A 25,636-nucleotide genomic window follows, 5' to 3' on the forward strand; every position below is an offset into this window, starting at 1 on the left:
TCTCTGAGATGGACCCGGACTCTACCACTCGTGCGATCCAATTTTTTATATTTATGGTGTTTGGCTTTCACATTGTTTTTATATAAAATATTATTTTCAAAACCGTTTTTCAAAACTTACACCAAATTTTGACACCATTGTCGGAGAACGACGAGTAATACATGTATTCACTGTATTGCCACTGTCTGTTCTTATTTTGTAGGTTGTTAGTTTCCGTTCAATTCTTTATTTAGGTTGTTTAGTTTAAATTCCTCCTAATTATTTAGGATTACTAGTTTGCTTTCTCTATTTAGGTTTAGAACCACGAGCTTGCATACCATAGAGACCATCTTACTTTTCCTGCACAGCCCACCTACTAGGATACCCTTAGAGGTGATTACACAAGATTGATATCATGCTCATAGATTTCATTTTCTGTAAAATCCCTGTTGAGTGCGATTGCGTGGTGTTTGTTTATTTACTTGCTTTCTAGTAGTGTTTTCTCATACTTGCTTTATGGTTTGTTGTGGTTTGGCCGCTTAGCACGTTAGGTAGGAAAAAAACAAGTGTCTAGGACGGTTGTTGCACCGGTCTACCCTTTGGTGCATGCAAGGGTGACGCTCGCTTGACCCCGAGCTTGTTGAGTTTGTTGAGGACCCCAAGTCCTTTATTAGGAGAGCCCGTCGATCCGGCCTCATGGCCCAATATCAACATTTGACCCATCCTCTCAGGGAGTACTTCACTTCCAATGTCTACACTCCGGCCTCCTACATCGCAAGACCCGTTGTGAGAGCACCACAATTCGAGATAAAGGCCAGTATTCTACATAACTAGAGCTCACGAGACCCGTTGTGGCCCAAAATAAGTTATTTTTCTATTAATTTTGTTTGTACCCTCTATTTTTCATAACTAGAGCTTTGTTTTTGGAAAATTCCAAAAACAGACCTATTATCTGAAAAATAGACAAGATATTATTGAAATTTCTATTTATACCTAAAAAGACTCTAAGACTTTCTGAAAGTTTAGAAAACCATCTAAACTTTTCTCTCTAACTCAAAAAATCTTAGAATTTGTGTTTTGGTGTTTTGGTTTGTTGTTCTTGCCCAAAATAGTCCTCTAACTTTTCATGTTTTATATAAAAGTAGTTTTGATTTGCTGAAATCTCTCAGTGTTTTATTTTTGACAAAACTGATTTGGATCTAACTATGATCCAAATTGGGGTTTCACTTAAGAAGATTGAGATTATATCCGGATTAACACGATGGGATATAAAATTGGTTTATATTGGCATAATTGATTTATATGTGTGTGTTTTGTATGGTACCTCTTTGGATCCTCTGATTGTATTTGTGGGTCCAAATTTAATTCAGACTTTATGGTGAATCTAGATAATTGCATGTTGAATATGTTTTGGATACAACATGACTTAGTATTGATCCAATTTGTTTATAATGGATCAAGTTGGAACATGTAATATTCTAATAGACTTGGTTGGATTATGTAAAACATATTAGATCTGGTTGAACTTGAATGAATCTAAATAGATTCCGTTGAATGCTTTTAGATTCAAGAAATACCATTGGATATGAACCTAGTTATGGTTTGGATAAAATTTATACATAATACAAGGGAGTTGAATCCATGTTAGCACTATGAGATCTATTATTAATATTTCATAATTTTGGACAGTTTTTTATTGGTCCTCTTATTTGACAAATCTAGTGATGGATCCAAAAAATATAATGTCGGATTTGTTGTATGGGATCTATTTGAATTTAGAATATAAGGATATAGATTGCGACTATTTTCATATACGTGTGACTCATGGTTTTGTTTAAGCTTACATATAGATTCATTTTTTTACTATAGATTGTGTTGGACTTGATGATAACATCTCAAGTTGGTTTTAAATATTAACTCATATAAATCTAATAGATTTGATATAGGTTTTTTTGTGAATTTGTTCACATGCTAATTGTGTGATTGCTTATTATCATATTTTATAATATTAAAAAATAAATGAGCTTATCATGTTTAGTATATCTAAATGATATTGGGACAGGAAAAAGATAACTCCTGATGTATATCCAAATTGAATATGAACACGCAAGACTTAAGTTTTACTATTAAAGCATATTGTTTCTAGTTTATGATGTTATGATGATAAATAGTCTTCCTAAATTATGCTCGTATAATTTGCTTAATAGATATTTTCTTATGCTTTACAAGTTTTATGCGCAATATCTATCATTTAGCATCCTACTAAAATTGCAGGTCTACTCACCTTACCCCCAAAAGAAAATTTTAACTTAACACAAACATCACCACAACTACTAACAAGGCCTTTCTCCGCAAGACCACCTTCGTCCTCCCGTGCCATTGCCCTCAGTGCGAAATTCAACTAGGTGGTAGTCGGTGGTTGCTCCAACTAGAGAGGATGTTGAGTTGATTTTGTAGACCAGATTAGCAGTATGATTGCTGAAGGCATTTCCGGTGAAGTTGGTTGTGGCAGAGCTAGCGATCCCAGGGAGCAGGGTGAGGGAGAGGCGTTGGAGGGTGGAGAGGTCATAGACACCGTGAACAGTGGAGGAGAGACCGGGGGAGGGTTTGATAATGGTGGCGAGCCGGTCGGTGTGGGCGTCTACAATGAGGAAGGTGATGGTGGGGTTATTGGGGAACTTGGGGAGGGTAAGGAGAAGGGGTTGGAACTCTCCAGCATCAGAGATGGAGTGGAGGGAAGGGTGGAGGCTCTGCCGATGATGAAGCGGCGATGGCCTTGTCTCAGACAAGGGCTGGTGGGTAGAAGGTGGGGATGGTGATGGCGCTTCCAGGCGAGGTTGGGGCCGACCATGAAGTAGGTGGTGAGGCAGGCGATGAAAAGGAAGAGGGAGGACATAGTGATGAAAGAGAGTGAATCCATCCTTTACGACTCTCTCTAGGGCTTCTCCACCATGAATGTCACCCACCAATGCCCCCCCCACCTCACCTGGAAGTGCCACCATTACCCCCCTCCTCCTTTCCCTCATTTTTCTAACATTTTCGTTTTATTTTTCTCATACTATACAAACAAATGAAAATTTTTCATTTAGAAAAAGTATCACATAAAAACTTCTCATAGGATTTTTTTTCCTATGAAAATTTTCTTTCCTCCAAATGCATGGTATCTTCGCCTTTAGCCTCTTAGGAAATGTCATGATGAGATTTATATTGGACCTTTGATAAAATTTGGATCAATTTTGGATTTGATAGAGGGAATCATGCTCCATTTTAATGACCAGATTCAGATTCTGTATGGAGTCTTACATCCAAATCCAAACAATATATCCAATTAACTGGTCAAGTCAAGATTCAACATTACATGTTCATCATCCAAATCCAATGCGAGTTACCTTTTGATTCATTATTTAAGCTCGAAATATTTTATCACCATATAACTGGCAGCATTACCCACACCTGAATTGCATGGTTTCAGTTTTGGTTACTCTCACGATGATTGGTTCAAATTCAAGTTCCAACCTACTAGTATTTTGGGTTCAAATTCAGATTTAGTAGGATCCTGATGGTGTCCAATCTATATACAAATGTTTGTGGGTGTCTTGAATTCTGGATATACACAAATTCACAACTCAATCCGAGTAATATTTTGAAGATTATACAATAATAATTTTCTATGAGGTTTGTAATGGAAGCGGAGTGCTTGGACCTGGCATGTTTTATATTTTTTTATTTTTGCATCAACAAGGGTTTTTTAACTTGTGGACTGTTCTTGACTGAACAATTTTTGGTCTAAGTACGGTTATGCTAGGAGTCCCTATGAAATCAAATATGTTGAAAGTGAGTATGCTTTATTTGTTTTCTTTTGGGTAAAACACGTTTGGCTACACTTGACTTTGACCAGAATCAGGCCATATTAATTGACCCAATTACGACTTGGGTCTGACTAAACATTTGTTTTGAACTTGACCCAGATTCAGTTATGCACTATCAGACCCATTAATATGAGATGGATCTAGTTTTAACCCTCGATCATAACTCCAAATCGTTTTACCTCCATATCTAGAAGCATATAAAACCTGCCCAAGAGGGTAAAAGCCTTAATTAAGTAAAGAAATGTTGATGGCTCATCGTGAGTAGGGGTGACAATGGGTCGGGTTTACCAAGACCCGACTCGGACCAAATCCTATAGGGTCTGGCTATGGGGAAAAATAAAACACCTGATTAAGACCTGAGTCTGGACCGAAGGTTCGATTAATACATGGATCCGGGTATAGTTTATGAAATTTTATACCAGACCCAGGCTGACACGAGTTTCAATTAAGACATGTAATTTTTAATGTAAAAATGATAAAAAATATTATTTTATTGGGTATGATCTGGGTCTGGTTCATGCAATTCTTATTAGGTTTGGGTATGGTTTCTCTCATAGTGGACCCGATTAAACTCAGGTCTGGACCAGACTAAACTCGAGTCCGAACCCGATACCATACCTAAAAATTGGGTCTAAGTCTTGTTCCACCTAAGTCCAAACCAAACCCGACCTATTGACACCCCAACTTGTGAGTCTAAGACCAAAGCACCTGTTAGTCCATCTACCAACCCCCCTATCAAAATTCAATTGGGTCTAAAATTTAGAAACCAAATTTCAACCTGGTTCAAAGTTGCATATTACCATTTACCACCATCTATATTCTGACCATCCCTGCTCCTAGAAAGAAACTTGCAACTCCCTTTTGGCAAAATCTTTCTTAAGTTTTGCTTCTGCCGGCCATCAAGCCTGCTCAACTCAGCCTGTGGAGTGAAAAGGCACTAGATTGAATTTGCACATATTTTAAAAAAAAAAGATTTTATTTTTTGCTGATGGTAATTATTTCACAAAACATGAATCAAAAGCCTGAATAAAAGAAGAGAAAAAATACAACCACTATGCTAAAGTAGGTAATATCAACTATTAAAGGGCATTTGTTTAATGCCCTTTTTTTTATAAAAGAGGCTCTCTTTTATAAAAATAGGGCCTCTTTCCTAGAATGGAAGAAACAAACATGTAAATGAGAAATATGTGATAAGGCCCACATAATAAATTCCAAAAAGCAACTTTCCTTTCAAAAATGGATTCATACCTCCAACAATGGGGAAGCACTTTCCCTCCAAAGTGGCCCTTTGAAAGAAAAGAGGTTTTCCTTAGGTGAGAGGGTAACAAACACCCTTTAGGAAATTGAATTGATGGCATGTTGATATGTTAGGAAAACCGCAAGCAAGAAACAACCGAAGGAAGCAATAAACAAGAATGATCAATCTAAATACAGCAAAAACACAGAGATTTATGTGAAAAAACTTTTTCTCAAATCCGAGAGAGTAAAAAACCACGGCCGCTCAGAGAAAAACCTTTATTGTTCTTTTAAACTATTACAAGAGAGAAAGAAAAGAAAGAATTTATAAGGCAAGGGTGACAACCCTAAACCTAAACAAGTCAGGTTTGATCCAAAAAGAAACCGATTCTCAAACATAAGCCCCAAAAAAAAATTCTTTAGGGCGCCCCCGAACCCCCCTACTGCAAGGACAAAAACTCTGAATTAGGCTCCACAACTCATCATGATATATAAAAGATCAGTTTCGTTGATAGATGAACTAATATGAATGGGTGTAAGCTTCGCTTCATCACAGGGTTCATCTAAGGGAGGGGAGAATTCCATCCACAAGGGTCACAATCTGAAATCTAAACCCCTGCAAGCTTATTTCTGTTAAGGTTCACTGATGACAAGATGAGCATGACTGCCTTTTCATTTCACTGCAACATGGTTTCCCTGTAGAACCTCAAAAGCTTTCCAAGTTAGTCATATAGATGGTGCATCCTCTTATAATGGAGCCATCGATCGATACATGCATCATATTGTATTGTATTCTTTTCTTATATCCATCATATTGTATTTTTTTCCAAGTTACGATTGTCGTGTTGTCTCGAAGACCAAATGGTTGTCCATCATCACTTCAATATGAACAGCTAGACCATGCCTGTCTTTGAATCTTTCAGTTATCTGCAATTGAGGACTTTTTTTTTGCAAAGGCAAGCTGGGGTTAGGCAGACCCCTACCAGAACAACAACCGCCCCATGTGACAGAGGGATTCGATCTTGGACCTTTAGCTTGACACAGAACCCTGCTTACCACATGGGATACCACCTTGGTGGTTGCAATTGAGGATTGTTGCATCTGAACATTTTGGGAACAATAAATGAGAGCCATTGATCTTTAAACTGGCAAAGGCCCAGGCTCCCATAAATTGAGCAGGACAAATATTCAAACTTTGCTTCCTAAACAACATTATGAGCATGAATTAGCAAGCTAAATTGTTTTAAATAGGAAAGTTTTAAGTAAAAATGGACAAACACATTTGCTACATCGTGGATGAAGTTACCTTAATTATGTCCTTTAATGCATTAAAATGATTGTTACAGTAGTCCAAAGTCAAGTCTTCCAAGGATCTTAAATTTTCAAGTCCAGGAGCATCAGTAAGCTTATCGCATCTATCTAATCGCATAGCCCACAAGACCTTCAAGTTTGAAACATCAGATATCATCTCCAAAGAAGTGCAACCCATGCTTTGTTAAGGAAGGGGGTAGTTGAGGGAGAGTTAAAAGCCTTTCACAAAATTATAAATGCAGCTCCTTGAGCTGACACAACCTAGCCAAACATGAAGGCAGAATGCAGAACTAGCTACCACTCAAGTTCAATTTTTTCAATGAAGACAGTTTCCCAAAATCATTTCCCTCTACCTCCTCTAACCAGTTATATCTACGGGCAAAACTAGAAGGAACTGCTAGGAGCGCAGGATTGTTGCCCATGTCTAAATCTCTCAAAGTTGTAAGGCTTTCAAAGCATTCAGGGAGTTCTCCAATACCAGTACATCCCAGGTTTCCTCTTATTGATAGTTTCCTAAGATTTTTTAGTAGTCCAATAGAGAAAGGCAAAACTTTGAGATTATCTCAGCCATCCACTAATAATATCTCAAGCTTTTCAAGTGATCCAATAAAATCAGGCAACTCCTGAATGGATGTATAATCCAAATAAACTCTTCAGATTCTTTACATTGCCAACCAAATTGGGTAAAGCCACAACTGACTCACAATGTCATGCATTCAATGTTAAAGGTTAGTCAAATACCCAATGAATTTTGGTATTTTTTCTACTATACTACCTTTTAATGTGAGCTTTCTCAAAGATTCCACTCTTCCAATCCATTCAGAAAGCTCTTTCAGTGATATGCACCCCTCTAAAGATAGTAAAATGAGTTTCTACAGTTGTTTCATGGAGTCAGGCATTGTCTTTATCATAGTTTGATCAAAGATGAGTCTTTTTAATGTTTTCATGTCCCCCAACTGCACTGGCAAAGTTGAGATTTGGAGCATCCATAAAGGCTAAGTGTTTCAAAAGAGCTCCACTAAATCAAACACTTAAGATCCCCAATAGATTCATGAACTTCAACCAACCTATAGCATCCATCAAGTATCAATTTCACTATGTAGGGGATGCAAGCAAAATCTGAAGTAGCAACAAGATATTTACAATTTCTGAGATTGAGGATTTTCAATCTATCAAAAATATTGATCAATGTCCTCTCGAAAAGATATCGTAAGTCACACAAATAGGCTGCTGGAAGGAAGACATATAAACAATCCGGTATCAAGGGTTATTGTGGAACATCTATGGCAGATGGATAAAGTTCAATGTGTTTGGGTAAACAAGGATCAACTTTCAATCTACGGCAGATGGATATAGTTTAGGGTGTTCTGCCCAATTACTGGTTTTGAAGACTATTGGTCATTCACAATTAGTTCAATATGCTCAAACTCTTAATTAGGTACTTTACAATCATTTATGATATCAATAAATACACCATCATCCTCATAATCAAAGCTACCTTTTTTACTTTTTAAGAATTCGACTTCTTTGCTTTGTTTTGATTTTTATAGGTATCTCATAAAAATGCACCCAATAGTCTTGCTATTTAACTTATCTCTTAGTTGACTAAAAATTAACACATATTCAGACGACTCCCACCTTTATAGATGACTTAAATCTGACTTCCTGTCACTCCACAACTCATGAGGTGCAAGCTCTACAGCTTTACAAGGAACCTTGTTCATAATATACATGGCAATGCTCCTGACTTCTTCCCAAAATTTATTAAGAGATTTTAGCATATGCCAACATGGATCTTATCATATCTATTAGAGTTTTTTTTTTCTTCTACACCATTTTGTTGTGGTATATAAGGTATAGTTGTATGGAAGATTATATTATTATCATAACAGTATGATTTAAACTCATTAGAGTTACATATCAGAACTAATTATTAGGATCTTTCTTCCTAATAACCCTTAAACTTCATATTTATATGCCTTTCTAAAAATTAAGTAGATATAATTATACCTAAAATAATCATTTATGAATATGATAAAATATGACTTTCTTTCATGTGTTTCTATGGTTAAGGGTCTACATATATTAGTATGTACCATAATAAATAGTTTAAATGTCTTATTACCTTTAGAAAATGATTTTCTTGTCATTTTTTCTGATATGCATGGTTCACATTTCTTAAAATCTATCTTTTTGAGTGAAGGTAGTAACCCCATGCTAACTATTCTTTTCATTTATTTGTGTTCACATGCCCTAATATTAAATAACAAAAATATGCATCCACAACCATTGTACAATCAATATAATGAGAAATAATCATTGCATTAATCTTTGAAGGACCTACATCAAAGCAAAATAGACTATAGTCTACATAGTGACTTCGGAACTTCACTTTTTCACGTTTCTCAATTGTAACCTTAACGCTATGAAAAAGAATTTTGAATATCTTCTTGACAAACTACCGATAACAAATTCCTTTCATAGAAGGTATATACAATACATTTGTCAGTCTCCTAATTGAAGCTTATAAGTTCCAATTCTCACGGCATCACTATATGTATTATATATATTGTGATCACCAAGCTTTAGCTCTTTCAATTCCATAAGTTTATTTTTTTGTCTTATGAGATGTGTGGCTAGTCATTCACTGTCCTAGGAGGTCGTCATCTGTGCAGACTTCACATTTTTTTGCAACCTGCTTTCTTGGATTTTCTTTCTTTGATCTACTTGGGCAATCATTCTTGAAACACTCTTATTTTCCATAAGAAATACAAAAACTCTTAATTGTTACACAACCCATGTGCAGCCATTTTTCTTGACACACAACGTGCCCTCAGACCACCCCTGTTTGACCCAAAATGATGAGACAATAGCCTGTTTTTTAATATGGTGAAAGAATAGTCTGACATACCAGCAGTATTTTGGAAATATCATACTTTTTAAATATGAAAAAGTGTTATTTTCAATATATTACAAACTTTAAGCATTAGAAGTATATTATCATACAGATGCTTTCTTTTTTATTTTTGTATATATATTTTATTATCCATATCGAGTGTGATTTTAATAGTCACAGGACCCGACCCCAATGAAGAGGTCAAGTCCTTGAACGTTTTCAAGGTCCTGCTCTGGTGCAGTGGAGGCTAGACCCGAACCGTAGGCAACCCCAAGTCCCAACAAACTACATTGTCATTAGGGGTGTCAATGGGTCGAGATTGACCAGGACCAGACCCGTACCAAACCCTATAGGGTTAGGGTTTGATAATAAATGAGAAGGTCCCATTGGTATCCGGGTATGGTCTGTGAAATTTCATACCAGACTCGGGGCTGACCCGAGTTCTGACTAAGATCCACAGTTTTTCAATGTAAAAAAGATAAAAAAACATTATTTTACTGGGTATGGTTCATATAATCCTTATAGGATCCGGGTATGGTTTTTCTTAAGGTGAATTCGATTGGACTCGAGTCCAGACTCTGTACCATCATTTCAATTCCTGCCTGGGTCTGATTTCACCTGGGTCTGAACCAAACCCGACTCCTTGACACCCTTAATTGTCATAGGTCGTCTCTTTCTCATGAGAATTGCGTGAAAGGTAATATATGTTCCAGCTGGATGAGCACGTTAGCTCTTACACTCAAAGAGCCCTTTGAATCTGACGCCTTTCTTTCCCGGGTTGGTGAAACGGAAGGCTTTTCCTTTCAAACAAAATATTTGCCCCTTTAATTTCCATGAACTACAAAAACGTCCTTATTCTATCGATTTACAATATTATTTGAGAGCAAGATGTTGTAGTTAGTTTCATTAATAGTGAGGGTACTTTAGTAATATCATCCATTAGTTTGGGTTATGAGCAACTAGAAAACCAGACTCGCTCCGGATTCTGTTTCTTCTGTTCCAGATATAAATTGGAAAAAAAAAATCGAATTCGCGGCATCTCATTTTTGCCCTCTCCTGGACTGACTTTCAGCAACTTGATCCCTCCAGATCGAGATTTCCTTCGTTGCCGAGTGTTCGCGATCGCACGCTCTCCTTCTTCTTAAGATCACGATCGGTTTGGGAAAAATCATGCCTTTGAGAGCCGAAACGGTGAAGAGGATCGTGTTCTTCGAGGAGAATAGAGCTCAGAATTGTAAGATTTTCTTTGTTCCCAAATAACTGATCGTGAAATTGATGCACTGCGTGTTTTTTATGCGTGTTCGGAACGATCGATATATTTCTTTTCGTGTTTTTTGACAGAAGGAGTCTGAAAAACGCTGAATTAGAGACTCAATCATGTTATTTGACGATATTTTCTATATTTTGATGAGTTCGTGTTTATTCGTTTTTTTTTACTCCATTCAATAATTTGATCAAATTGAATAAAAATGATACTCTTCTTCGTCGGCCATTTTCTTTCAAAATCCCCGTTTACACCTTCATCGAAATCAGAAAAACGTCGAAACCAAAAAAACAGCGTCAAATTCTCAATATTTTAAAATACTAACTCTCCATTTTGTAATTTGACCAAACTAAACAAAAGAATACTCTTTTCCTCGACCATTTTCTTCAAAATCCCGCTTTGTTACCTCATCAAAATTGATGCATTATGTGGATTTTTTTCTGCTAGGGTTTATCCGTGGGATGTAACTCGTCCTACAAGAGAATGAAAAGAAGAACTCACCAAAAGCCACAAAACCGATGGAAGTACAAAGTTCTTGCTTTGCTGCTAATCAGTTGCTGTTTTGGAAGCTTTGTGCTGATGCAGATGTGGCATAGCCACATTAAGCTCCATAATTTGTTATCTCGGAAGCCCAAGATTGCATTCCTTTTTATAGCACGGAATCGGCTTCCTTTGGATCTTGTCTGGGATGAGTTTTTTCAGGTGGTTTGTTTCTTTCCTTCAGTTTTGTATAATAATCTTAATCATTAAATTCCATGACTTTAAAGTCTTCACTTGAAAATGTTGCTGAGTAGATCCATTCTTGTCCTCCCAATGGTTTAACATATAAGTGCGCGACCTATAATTCAAAGTTTTCAGTCTTGTGTTCATGTTTATTTTTGTAACTGAAAAGATTTGAAAAAGGCTAGGTTTTGAGTGTGTTCAAAAGCTAAGCATGATGTAGTACATGGATGAACAGAAAAAGAATCTCCGAATGCATCCGTCAGATATGAGTGAACTCAGCCTGTCCAAATATTTGGAATTGCAGCAACTTAATAAGGGACCATGTGTGTGATTTCATATTGCTAATCAAGCTCTAGAGTCATTGGTTACATTTTTTTTGTACCTCACCAGGGAGAGGTCTAGAAGGGTCTAACTCCTCTGAACATGAAGTTTAGTCATGCAAGAGGTCATTGAACTGCACATAATACAATCTAAGGGCATATGATTAGATAAAACAATTTTGTAAAAGATACTTCTGATCAAAAGGATTACATCCATGTCCCAGTAACAGACCATTGAAAACAATTGTAGAGTTATTTTTCCTATATTGTCAGTGATTGACGTTACTCATGGACTAGTACTGAATGCATATCAGGGCAAACGAAGAAGGTTACCTCCCATGGTTGTATGCTTTGTTACTCCTCTTCTGATATCCCTTATGTTGGGAGAAATTCATTGCATGCTGATTTTCGAGATATAATTGCCCATTGTTAAAGAAAAGAGACTTTATACAGGTCACGTTGTTGCTCATGATCTGTCCAACCACTCTTCGTCTAAAATGTGTTGCCTGTCCCACCACTTTTATTTTGAGAAAATGAATTATTAAATCTATCAGCGAAGAAAGTTGTAGGAAGTGCATGGATTTGTGCTATGAAACGAATAGCATACAGATCTTTGGGGTGGTAAGAAGTACAACTCACCAAGGATTAAACATACTTCAAAGACTGTAAATTCTTATAAAAAGAATTTGTCAAGTTTTCTTGGTTTCAGGGTAACTAAAGAGGTGCTTTTGATTTTTTACGTGCATGATGCATCAATTCCTTGATTGAGCGGCTCTAGAATTGGAATTACCTCATGTTTCGGTAACAATAACTATTTTCTCTAGCAAATCATGGAGGCTTCTTTTTCATGTAGATGGAGAGATGATTTAAGCTGTTGTCTTATTTGTCAATTAAATCATATACCTATGCATATTTATTATTTTCTGCACAGTTGATTATTAGTTTAGGTAAAGATGTTTGTTGTAATTTTGTTTCCTAGAAAACTCACATAGCAGTGATATAATTAGAGAATTTTATTGTTGTTTAACTTGTTTGGTTATGTAACATGTTGGATGTGTTGGTTTTTAGTTTAAAAGAGTTGTAAACATGAAGAGGAGTTTTCTTTATCGTAACATTTACTCTATGAAGCATGAAAGCATTAAAATAATCAAATTGACCTTTTCTCCCCCTATGTGGTAGGGTACAAAAGAGCCTATATTTTCAATTTCCGTTCATTCAAGGCCAGGGTTTGTGTTTAGCAAGGCAACAACAAAGTGTGCCTATTTTCACGGTCGCCAACTCAGTGACAGTATACAGGTTTGTAGCCATCAAACAAGTATGCCTGATAAACAAAATTTTAACTTGGAGCCAATAGTGTTTTTTCCTTTAATGCAAGCATTCTGAGAATTGTTTTATGTCATTGCCGCTACACGTTTTTGTCTTTCCTCTCCTCAGTAAGAACTTGTAGTGACTATGATAAGCACTTTACCTTTTCAAAATGTCGTGTAAATCAGCCAGTCTTCTTCTGTCAGGGCTATTTTCACAGCTCTCTATTTGGTTGAGAATGAGAGATACTGTTTTGACTTTTGACCAAGGTTGTAAGTATCGTAAACGAATCATAAAATTTTAATATTTAAAAAAAAAATCCCCAAAAATCAAGAAAAATCAATAAAAATCAGAAAAAATTAGCAAAAATTCTAAAAAAATCATATCATATAAAACAGTGATGAATTGCACAAAATACAACCATAAAATCACATATGAAGCATTTATGTCTCCATGAGCTGCTATGAATGGCCTGCATATCTCATAAGAAAAATGTAAATTGTGAAATAATAAACAACACTAAGCTCACAAGTCATAAGATCCATAACATGGCATGTCTACAAAAAAAAAAAAAATTCCCCAAGTGCTTCTCAATACTTAAAAATTTTACATAACCATTTTTTTTTAAGTTCAAACAAAAATGAAGACTTCTTCTTCTTCTTGCAAGAAATCAAGCCCTAAATCACTCTCAAGTTCTTTAGGAGTGAACACAAACTCACCTTAAGGAGTCTTCTTATATAATTTAAAAAAAAACAAATTAAGTGCAACATAAAATGCACTAATTGTGTATCATAAGATACACCTTGTATTGGGGTGTATTGTACAATACAAGGGGTGTATCGTACGTTACACCTGATACAGGTACGATACACAACCGTATCTCGATATGGGTGTGTATCGTATCGATTAGGTCCAAAGTGCGATACGGTACAATACTTACAACACTGATTTTGACTAGTTTTTCTCACACATAGTTATTAAGAAAAGAAAATGATAAAGCTGGTCAGCATGTTGTTTTTCTTGTTACCATCAGTGTCTTTGTGCCACTTTTTCCTTACTCATAATTTTACCATTTTATTTTGCTCATATTATATACTTTTTTAAGAATTTGTGTACTGCTTCAGTGTTCAGTAATCTTGCTAGAACCCCGGCACTGTTAGTTGATATAGTCGTTCATGAATGCTGCTGAAATAGGAAAAGATAATTATCTGATGCTTATGATCCTTGATGTTTTTGACTTATTTTTTTTGTCCATAATTTCAGGTAGACTGGGGGGAGGCTAGCATGATTCAAGCTGAACGTCTTTTGCTTCAGCATGCCCTGAAGGATCCCCTAAATCAAAGATTTGTCTTTCTGTCGGATAGGTGGGTTTCTCTGTATTATGTACTGCATTTGTGTGGACATAACATTTATGTGGACATAATATTTATGTGGTAGTTAATCTTAAGACGTTTAGGGGTTTACTCCTCTTTTCTCTTTATCTACTTTCTATTTTTATTGACCAACAAAAATTAGTTTTGAAGCGGATTGTATTTTCGGTATTTCCCTTATTCAGAAAAACAAGAAAAGAGAAAGAAAAATCATCCAACTTTTGAATTTGATGATTGAGCAAGAGAAAAGATAAATACTTGGTGAGGTAAACCTGATCATTGAAGTCATCAGGATGATATCAGCCTGCTGATACAACAACATTGTCTGATCTCTCTTGATTGAAACTTGAATCATAACCTTATGTTTTTTACAGATTCAACAAATGTTCTTTCATTTCATTTTCTCATTTCTTCTCGTGCCCTTCAACATTTATTTTTTTTAGTGCCAAAGTTTGCTTATTCAGGTCGTTTTTTTCTTGCTTTCCATTTCAAAACCTATGGCTACACATAATAGGCTCTTTTTGTCATTTTCTTACAATAAAAAATTTAAAACTTTGTTGGCACTTCTAACATTTTGGAAAAAATTATTTACTTAGTCTAGCCTCTAATATCATTTCTTAATAATAGCAAAATTTGGTTTTTATAGAAAATCAAGTGCATGATTGCATTTTATTTTTGTTGTTTAATCATCATGTTTGTGCTGCTTATGTTTTTGTTTTATGTATTGGCAGTTGTATTCCCTTGTACAACTTCAGCTACATATATGACTACATAATGTCTTCATCAACAAGTTTCATTGATAGGTAGGCTACATTCTTCTTTGTTTCAATTTTTTTCCTTTTTATGTGGGTTGAGGTGTAAGTTTCCATGCTCGAATTATTGTCTTATTTTTTCTCATTCTTGTTTGCTGCCCTTTTGGAGATGCTCTGAATTTTCTTTTTGCTTCTAGTTATTATAGATTTTAAATAGAAAATACAGATATATTGCTTTTCTTTTAATGAAGCAAATTTAGACTCTGACTTGAAGCACAACCACTCTAAATAATCCTTTTGCTCTTCAAACAGCTTTGCTGATACAAAGGGAGGTCGTTATAATCCAAAAATGCATCCAATAATTCCTGTTACTAGTTGGAGGAAGGGATCACAGGTAAGGCTACTCAGCCTGTTTGTTTTATCCAACTTCCTTCCAGTTTTTCCTTAATATTCTGTTGTGATTATTTATCCTTTCTTAGATCATTTGTCTCCTTTTGTTATTTCAGTGGACTGTTCTAATCAGAAAGCACACAGAGGTTATAGTTGAAGATGATGTAGTTTTCCCAGTTTTCCAACAGCATTGCAAGGTTTGAATAGTTTCATCAGGATCAATAAACACTATAGCTTGATGTAGTTATAACTTGTTGCAAGGTTTGTATTGGTTGATCCACATCGAAAAATAGCATAGTTTAAGGCAGTTATTAGCTTTCACTTCTTTGCTCATTGCCTATTTGCATGACTTATCAAGGATATATAAATCAAGTTTCTAGTGTTTCTGATGCTTCTCTAGTTTTGTATTTCACATAGCTTGACTTCGTACATTATTAACTAATATAAGATTTTTGGAGAAAAGTCTTATGTGTCTTCACCGGAGCCACATATAAATACAAATATTTATAAAGACATCATTTCAATGCAAGCGTGCATAGGGATGTTAATGCACAACGAATGTAAATGCTCTGATATGGTGCACTTGTTGTGTAAAATACTTTGTCCAACATTTTGAGTGCCTGCTAAATTAAAAAGTTCATCTATTCCATGTGACAGGAAAGTGTTTAGCCTTTTTATGTGGACTTAGCTATTTCCTTTTTGGCTTTCATGAGGTGCTTTCTTGGCTGATAGACTGGAAGAACAGTGTATGCAATTGCATCAGTCATCTGTTATGAAAAATTGCCCAGCTGCTTGAGAAAAGGAGAAGAAAAACAAAAAGGGATTTCTGCTATAACATTTTAGAAGAACCCACTAACAACTTGCCTGCAAATTTCACATTGAAACTACTCCCCATAAATGAATCAAGTACTAATTCAAATTGCATATATGGACACAGGCAATCATGAAGATGTTCAACATGGTCAATAATGCTCTTCAGTTCTAAGCCTCTGTGCATTGTGCATTCTGCAATGATGTTGCCACGTGACTCCGCCAGTCCACCTTAAGTTTGTGCCCTCATTGCAGATTCTTTATATGATAAGCTTAGCATTGGTCATGTTACAATTTCATCATTTGACTGCAATACTGCATTTTGTATGTCTGCTCATCACCAATTCATGGTGTTTCCTAGTTCCACTGCATTGAATTAACTAATAAAAATATACAGTTCTTCTTTTGCTTGGTTACAGTCTCATATTGCACACTGATTTAACATCTTAATGCAGATTGGTTCACCAAAAATCCACATTTGTTTGATTTTTGACCCACTCTTCTCTGCCATAATACAGCAGCTGCATGGTAAGACAAAATTTCATGTCTTGCCTGTAGAATAAGAAAATAAGTTGCACAAACCAGTGCCAAACTATCACTAAATATGGCGATGTGGTATTCTGCACTTCCATTGGGCCCTTAACTGTGTAAATAACTAAACATATTATTGTTGCTTCCACCAGTTACATGACATTATAGTTAGCCTCCAAGTCAGAAACTTTTTGGCTCATTTTTTTTTTCATCCAAACTAATCTGGATGAACTGATTAAGTGAACTCAGATGCTGGAACAAAGAGAAATCATAAACTGTGTGAACTGATTAAGTTAATTCAGATGCTGGAATGCCGAGAATAGCATAAATAGGTGAGCTTGTATCAGATATCTTCTTTTCTTTACTAAGATAGCAGCAATAAGGGCTATACAATGGCACTTAATCATTTATTTGAATGGTTGCAATTTGTTCTTATGTATCTTCACATTTAAAATTTCTACATATGGCTGAATAATAAGTAACTAAGTATCAACATACACACACACACTATATCTTAGAACTATTCACAATGCAGTGTGCACCTATTTAGTGAGCATGTGCTTAAATCCAAATCACATTCTCATCTCTAAAAAATGTTATGTAGTAAATGTTACACTGGTCTGATCTGACAGTGCAAAATTCTCTTTTTTCTCCTTTCTTCTTTTAGTGGGGGATGGGATGATTAGCAGTGGGAGGATTAAAATTCTCAATGATCTTTCCATAACATTAATGTGAAAATTAATCAAGTCTGCAGCTTCTTTAATGATTTTTTTAACTGTTTCTTTTTGTGAGAACTTACTGCCTTATTTCATAACTTGATATTCTGAATTGTTCAAACATATGCAGCGAAGGTCACTTCCAGAGTTTTGGAGGGATAAACCCTTTGTAAGTAGTTTTCTTTGAAGCTGCTTCATGAATTATGGGTAATTTGACACTTAATATTCCATGTTTGATTTTCTTTATGTATTTCCTTGTGCATTGCACATCTATATGTAGTATGTACACACACGTGTATATATATATGAGTGTGTGTATCTGGAGAGAGAGAGAGAGAGAGAGAGAGAGAGAGAGAGAGAGAGAGAGAGAGAGAGAGAGTTTCCATCCTTTAGGTTTGTATTCTGATAAAATGAAGTTCCTTTTCTAGCCTGCAGATGCATCCAAAGAGCATAACTGCATACCGGACGAACACTATGTGCAGACACTTCTGGCAGTAAGTTCTGTCTAGAATTCTCGGTTGCTCTGGTTTATATTTTCCAGGAATTAGGTTGCAAAATTTAAAATATATGCATTTTTTAATTATATTGACATGCTCAATGTATGTGCATGCATTCTGTTTTTTTGGATGACGAGGAACCTATGTCACAGGGATTCGGCCAGACAGGTGCCGCACCCGATGCGACGCAGGTGCGGCACCCGGTGCGGTCAACCCAACCCTGGGTGCGGTCAATGCACCCAGGGTCATTTTGGTTTATTTTTTCCCATTTTTTTAAAACTGAGCAAAGAAATTCAAAACCCTAAATTGCGGAACCAAATCGCAGAAAAACCCTCAATCGCATAAACCCGAGTAAAGGGAAATCTCAAAAGGCGAAACGAAACAGGAATGGGGTTGGACGAAAACACGCCAAAGAAAAGGAGAAGGATCGAAAACAGAAAAATACCTCGAGTGAGCCTATCGATGCTCATAGACAGCTGATCCTGTCTCCGCCCCACCCTCTACGACCGATCTTCAAAAACCCTAATTAGGGTTTCCAGCATCGACGAGATCCCTCTCCCCAACACCTCGGCACTTTCTCCGACAGCCTCCGTACCCGGGACGCTGCTGGGGATGACCGTATTTTCGGATTCCGTCGACGATTTTCTGGAATCGTCGGTGTGTAGGGTTTCTGAGGAAGGATTTGCGTCCATGGTGGGCAGAGTTTTCCATGGCAGAATCCCTTGGAATATTTGAATTTGCAAGGAAATAAAAAAAAATAAAAATAAAAAAGTGAAAACACCATATTTTTTCGGAAGCACATCAGGTCATGCTGAACATGAGCGTTTTTGCTCATGCTGGCTATCCGATTTGCATTTTAAAAAGCTCAAAAGTCAACAAAACCACGTGGCATTCATCCAAAATGCAAACAGACGGCCACGATGTCAACATGAGCAAAAACGCTCATGTTCAGCATGACCTGATCTGCTTCCTATTTTTTCTACGACCAGGGTGAAAATGGGTCGGGTCAGACAAGACAAAATACCCAAATGATAAAAATGGCTTCAGTTTTCGGTTCTGGATATGAAAATAATTTCAGACTCGTATTGTGTGTCAGGTCGGGGTTTAGTGCGTTGGGTCTTTACCGGTTCCGGTATGAATTGAGTTAGGAAATAAATGCTCAGGTCCGTATCGGTTGGGTAGCAATTGGTTAAGATCTACACTAGTTTCGAATTTGGGTTGGGGTTCATATCTTGGCCTCCACCAACCCATGGGTCTATAACAATCAGGTAAGATCTAGCCAGTTCAATCCATCGCTTCAGATTGGATATACTTGAGTTTTGAGTCCAAACTTCAAAGTGATGTCTGGACCATAAGATTGGGTCTCAGTTCTTGAATTCAAATTTGGCTTGAGGATATCTGGTTGTCTCCAAGGCTTTGGGGATATAAGTGGATCGGAATCAGTTATGCGTGGTGATTACCAAACATAAATTGGATACAATATAACCGAAAATTCAGAACCAGTTAGGGAGAGGTTCAAATCCAGATCCAGTTAACTTTTTAGAGGGGACGTGAACAGGTCAGATCAGATTAGGGGCACAAACAGATTGGCTTTGATTGGAACTCCAATCCGAATCACACTTTATTTCCAGAGACGGGTTTTTAAAATAAGATTCGAAGGGGTGTCCCGGGATCCGCACCCATGTGACATAGACGGGGACCCACGTGGCCCTCTTGTTCACCCGCGCAGGGGGAACCCCCGGACCCCCCCCTTCTCTCTCTCTCTATTTTATATATATATATATATATATATATTTGCCCCTGCCGCACCCCCGCACCCCCGCACCCGGGTTTTTTGGAAGTGCCGCATCCCTGCACCCGCACCCATGTGACATAGCGAGGAACCCTCACTGAAGCAAGGAAAACCCCGGGTGGGGCCCCACAACCACTCTGCCTTACGTGGCCCACCTCTGAAAGCTACAGGCCACGTAAGGCAGGGTGGTTGTGGGGACCGACCCAGGGTTTTCCTCGCTTCGGTGAGGGTAACTCGTCATAAAAAAACCCCCGAAGTTGACAAGGAGTTACAGAAAAGATGGATATTAACTACTATGAAAAGGAGCTATAGAACTGGTAGATATTAACTAACCCAGAAAAAGTATCTGAAAGTTGGCAGCTCTATTCTGATCTATATGGAACAAAATATATCTTTTAATTGTTATAATCTGTTTACTGCATATAAATCACCTGATAGGCATACTACATATTACTTATATGATAGGCATATCCTTTGTGATATATTCTGCTTGCAGCATATAATTATACAATTTTAACTTGAATATACATGTTGTTTATGATCGGAAATCTGCATAATTCCTTTGTGTCCTAATTTTCTTTTAGTCTTACATGTATTGTGCATAATATTATTTCTGTACATTTTCTGAAAAACTAAACATGTTTTGTGATAGGTGTTCAGTTTTCCTATTGAGCTTGAACCATAAAGTGAAATCTGAATATTCTCTAGTGTGCTATAGAACATGATATATGATGTTTATGGGGAAAAAAGCATATGTTATATATCTTCCAAAATCCTAAACACATTCTAACATTACAAACTGGAGAAGCGTGGAGTCTTTTTGGCTTGTCTTCCCTTACTAGGTTGGTATGTTAGATGGATTCTCTAATCTCATCCAAGTGTTCCCCTTGTTCTTGAAGCTGCAATTCTCTCGATTCTCACTGTATTCTTTTCTGTTAACAAAATGCATTTTATTATTGTTGTATGGTTTCTGTATTTTATTGTAATTTTCCTTTTGTGTTGGTCTTCAGCACAAAGGACTCGAAGAGGAAATCACTAGAAGACCATTGACACATTCTGCATGGGATCTCTCAGCTTCAAAGGATCCCGAAAGACGGGGCTGGCATCCAGTTACATACAAGTTTTCAGATGCTACTCCCAAACTTATTCAGGAGATAAAGGTATAAACAGGACATCTTGGGAACACTTGAACTAAATTCTGGAACTATAAATTTGAATCTGGTTTGCATATTTTTGTTACCTCTGGGAAATAAAGCCATACAAGCAGTGTGGGACTGGGATGAGTAGAGCTGGTTTGGCTTAATGAAATCTTTATCTCTACCATAAGTTGTAACGGCTTAAGTGCTATGTCACGCAGACTCTTCAAAAGGGTCAAAGCACCTGTGTCAATTCGGTGTGACATAGGTGCGGGTGCTGCACCTGACATGGCTAGATGCAGGTCAACAGGTGTCAGGTGCAGTCAACCCATACTCAACCATTTTGGTCCAATTTTGGACTCAGTCAACTCTGACCAAGTAAAAAATTGTCCAAGTTGAAGAAAATGCTAACTTGATAATTAGATTGAAAAATCCGATAGATAGTCAGGTCAATGCATCCTTTAACTCCTTGTATCTTCTTCATTGGATGCACACGGAATGTGGATCTAAAATTGGAGCCTTTAAATATTTGCCTCTTTTATGCTCCTCCAGTCCATTGCTAAATGGGAACAGGCTAAATGTAATTTGAGATGTTTTTCTTTTTGTTTTCCTCTTTGGATTTTTCTTCCAAATTATTTAGGTCATTACTTTTGCAGGCAATTGATAATATCCACTATGAAACTGAAAACAGAAGAGAATGGTGTAGTAGCAAGGGCCAACCTTCCACTTGTTTTCTTTTTGCGAGGAAGTTTGCTCGACCTGCTGCACTCCGCCTTATTAATACGGTAAGCATTCTTCCACGGAAGAGAGAGAGAGAGAGAGAGAGAGAGAGAGAGAGAGAGAGAGAGAGAGAGAGAGCTGCAAAATGTTTCTAGTAGCGATGTTTAATTGATGACCTTCCCTTTATCATCATTTTGCAAGTACTAGTTTTGTACTTGTATAATTTAGAGGACCAAAAGTGATGATATTGCTAAATCATCTTTGGTCAGCTTACTGATTTTGATGTAGGCATGAAAATGGTAAACATTGCCACATGTTCATCCAAACATGAAGAATGTGAGCATAGTCGGCATTATCTACCTTGGGTATGGAAAGTGATTCTGGACCATCCTTCAACTACTATGGTGTTAACCGGTTAAGTGGCAGGAGAGGGCATTCTGTGGTTGTTCATGATAGGGCTGCCTCCATATTGTCAAATCTTATTCAAGGGTTGTAATTTTCTAACAAGGTCAAGTCCAGACTTGTTTCATTTGCAACAGTCCTGATTCTGAGACAGTGTTTTGGTATTTTTCTCTTGCCAAAAACTTGAAAAGTTTTTGGTAGGGCTGGGAAAACGAGCTTAGCCAGTTCATGTTCGGCTCATAAAGAATAGGTGTTTGGCTCAGTTCGGCTTGTACAAGTTCGTTAAGTGGTAATAGATGTATTTTAGATATATTTTACATAATATGATATAGTGTAAATTTAAAACAAATGATTGAAACATTTGGTCTGCAAACAATGTACATTTTTGTAAACATATTACAACAATGTATTTTTTCTTTAAACAAGCCTGCTCGATCTTAGCTTGTTTAGCTCAGGTTGCTTATGTGCTCAAACTCAGCTTGGTTTGCCACAAGAATAAGCCAAGATTGAACACTTCAAGCTCGACCTGTTTACCAGACTCTCCTTGGGATGTTAATAACTCGTATTAGCAGCCAGTTTTGCTTCTATTTTCTTCCAAACTAATCTTTCTATTTCCTTTCGGTATTTTCTTTTGCAGTCTGTATTGAGTTTCCAGTGAAAGCATAGCTTCAGAATTCAGAAAGTTGCTCGTGATTAACCATGGACGTGATGCTCATGAAGAAACTCTGATGACAACATGGTGTATTAACCGCAGATGCTGCTTGTGCTCCTTCCAGCAAGGCTAGACATGTGGAGGAAGAGTGAACAGTATGTCATCTGATTCTTACAATTCGACAAAATAAAGAGCAACATGCGAACATCAAGATGTTTTTCTGTTAAGAATGAAGTTCCATCAAGGGTTTTGTATATGCTTTAAATAAGACTATCTGTAATTCTTCACGAGGGAAAAACGAAAAGATGGTTGTATGTGATCATAATGATCTTGGTCTTCAATAATTAAGCGCATCAATGATACTCTGCTTAATTTTAGAGAGAGAGAGAGAGCGCTTGTGCCCATCTAAGTAGTGAGTGCCAACCAAAAACACTGTAAAAGAGTGATGATGTGAAGAATTGGGCTACCTGAGTCCAGTTTACAAAATCTGGGAAGGAAAAAAATATCTTAATTTGATGCAGTTTCAAGTTTCAAAACAAAGTCTAGCAGATGTTTGGTGCAACCTGCACAGTTTTCTAAGTTTTTTTCCCGAAATCTCTATCATCTGCCTTGCTCCAAGTATACTCTTTGCAACTGAGCATGATGATGGAAGTCGACGTTAGGAATTTGACTCTCGATGAACATATCACTTGTTAACTTTAATGTTATCGCAATAGAACTCAAAGCTCAAGTCGTGTCATGTCCCTTAGCTTTGGTAGCAGAATAAAACTAAAAAAAATATTTCAATTTCGCCGTGTTGCCAAATTTACAAAATAAGTGGGTGCTTTTTAATTTAACAGGAGGAAATAGCCGTCCCACTGGCAATTGGTTTGAAAAACAAATGGATGCAATTTTTTGCCGCTAACTATAAAACTGCAAGTTTTTTCCTTGGGATCCGGGTCTAATCACATATGTCATAATTGAGGGGTCTTGGTTCTAATCCCGTTGAGGGTATCCCCAGATTGATTATTGAAAAAATAGTAATTCAAAAATTGTCACCTAAGTTCTCCGCATTGCTCAAAAATTGTACCTATGCTTCAAAAATTTTCACAAATGCATGTAAACTTTTTCATGGTTAATAAAAGAAACTGTACCCAAAAAAGAAAAAGTTTCTTTTTAATCTATATAAACAATAGTTTCATTCCTTTTCAGGGATTTTGATTGAGAATGGTTGAGTGATTGAAAATATATGGGATTCTTAGAAACCCTCAACAACAACAACAACAACAACAACTACAACTACAACTACGCCTTCATCCCAAAACAATTGGGGTCAGCGATATGAACCAAAAAAGAAAATCATTCTGGGTCTTCCACATGAATCCTTCTCCTCCAATCATTTCTATCCAATGCCATGTCCTCGGTGAGGTTCAAAGCATTCATATCCTTTCCTATCACCTCCATCCATGTCTTCCTAGGCCTACCCCGACCACTTTTAACTAATATATTTTCCCATTTGATTGAGAATGGTTGAGTGATTGAAAATATATGGGATTCTTAGAAACCCTCATCTGTTTTAAATTTTATTTCTTTCTTACTTTTTGGGTTGCCTAAATTCTTGGTTAACTATTTTAATTTTGCACACAGATCTCAGTACTACTGGGTTGTATAAATCAAGTATTAGGTCATGCTTGATTTAATGGCTAAATGCATCTATTTATCTAATGAGTCTTAACATGGGACATAATGGATTTTGTTTGGATCTTATTTTTAGGTCTAGATATTTGAGCTCGGCTTTATAACTTAATCGGCTTTTTCTATTTTTTGGTTCTGATCCGAATAGATATAGGTCTATAGGGAACCATTTTGCATACTATTTATAAGATCAAAAGTAGGAAAAGCTGTCAACATAGTAGTTTTCTAGTTTGGAACAAGTATCTTTTCATACTTCAACTATAAACTTTATATTATAATTCGTAATGTAAATTTACCAATATGTGGATATATAACCGATACCTGATATTGATAGTAAACTATAAGTTGCCTATACACTGGCTTGTGACAGAGCTTGAAGGTACATGCATGGCTGAACTAAGATGATTTGTCTTAGTATCACTAACAGAAAACGTGGCAAAGATTTTGGGAAGATTCACTTCTCATGTGGCAAAAATCCAGCGATCAGATATTGAGACAATTTTCTGAGCAACAACTGGGTGCATCTCAAATTTACAGAACCACATCAGGATGACATAACCAAGAAAGGGGTTTCAAGAGTTTTTTTTTACATGTTAAAACTAGTTTTAATGCAAAAAAATCTAGCAATTCCCCGATATCCTGTGTCATAGGAGTACTATCTGTCCTACATAGATTTTGTTAATTCACCTAGAATAACTGGCATTTTTATATTTAGTGCCACAAAAGGCCGACAAACAGGTAGTGGGCCATTTGAACACGGTATTGTTCACCAATACAACATTTTCTTGTTAAAATAGAAGTGTGAAAAGGAAATGATACTGACAGCACCCACTCAGTCTCTGAAGTTCAGGGGTGCTGTTGCCTCCGTGAAGTATTCCTTGCGAACAGTGTCTGCTGAGCAAAATCTTACCTTCAATAAAGTGCAGATAAAAACCATCAGAAAAATACATGATTAAATAAATAAATAAATTACTAAAACTAAAACTGATACATTGAATGAATATGGTCTCAAGATACATCAACATCAATTCAGTATCTTCTTTGCTGCAGCATAGATTGATGGAAACTCTTTGAAATCATATATCCATTCATGTAATTTATTAATTTGGTCTTCTCTATAAAATTCATCTATGATCATCTTGATCATATTTATTATTTATCTATATCTCTATTTTCTATGAATAGAAAGTCATTGCAATCATAATGTGGTTTCTACTTTCTATGAATAAAAAGTTTACTGGAACTATAATGCTGTGTGTTCTTCTAGTTAAACCATGCAAGCTAAACAGAA

General features: G+C 36.5%; 1 protein-coding gene across 1 annotated transcript; it reads left to right on the forward strand.

Moving 5' to 3' along the window:
- Positions 1–10,286: 10,286 nt before the first annotated feature.
- Positions 10,287–23,031, forward strand: LOC149815619 (Core-2/I-branching beta-1,6-N-acetylglucosaminyltransferase family protein). The gene is made up of 12 exons (XM_089988795.1): positions 10,287–10,525; positions 11,003–11,257; positions 12,778–12,894; positions 14,167–14,267; positions 15,005–15,076; positions 15,338–15,419; positions 15,532–15,612; positions 17,603–17,641; positions 17,901–17,966; positions 20,772–20,921; positions 21,554–21,682; positions 22,657–23,031. The coding sequence occupies exons 2-12, from the start codon at positions 11,039–11,041 to the stop codon at positions 22,675–22,677; spliced, it is 1,077 nt and encodes a 358-aa protein (XP_089844921.1). The 5' UTR covers positions 10,287–10,525; positions 11,003–11,038; the 3' UTR covers positions 22,678–23,031.
- Positions 23,032–25,636: the final 2,605 nt, after the last annotated feature.

The sequence above is a fragment of the Nuphar pumila genome, chromosome 15 (assembly GCF_984573655.1).
Source record: "Nuphar pumila chromosome 15, dmNupPumi1.hap1.1, whole genome shotgun sequence".
Taxonomy (NCBI): Eukaryota; Viridiplantae; Streptophyta; class Magnoliopsida; order Nymphaeales; family Nymphaeaceae; genus Nuphar; species Nuphar pumila.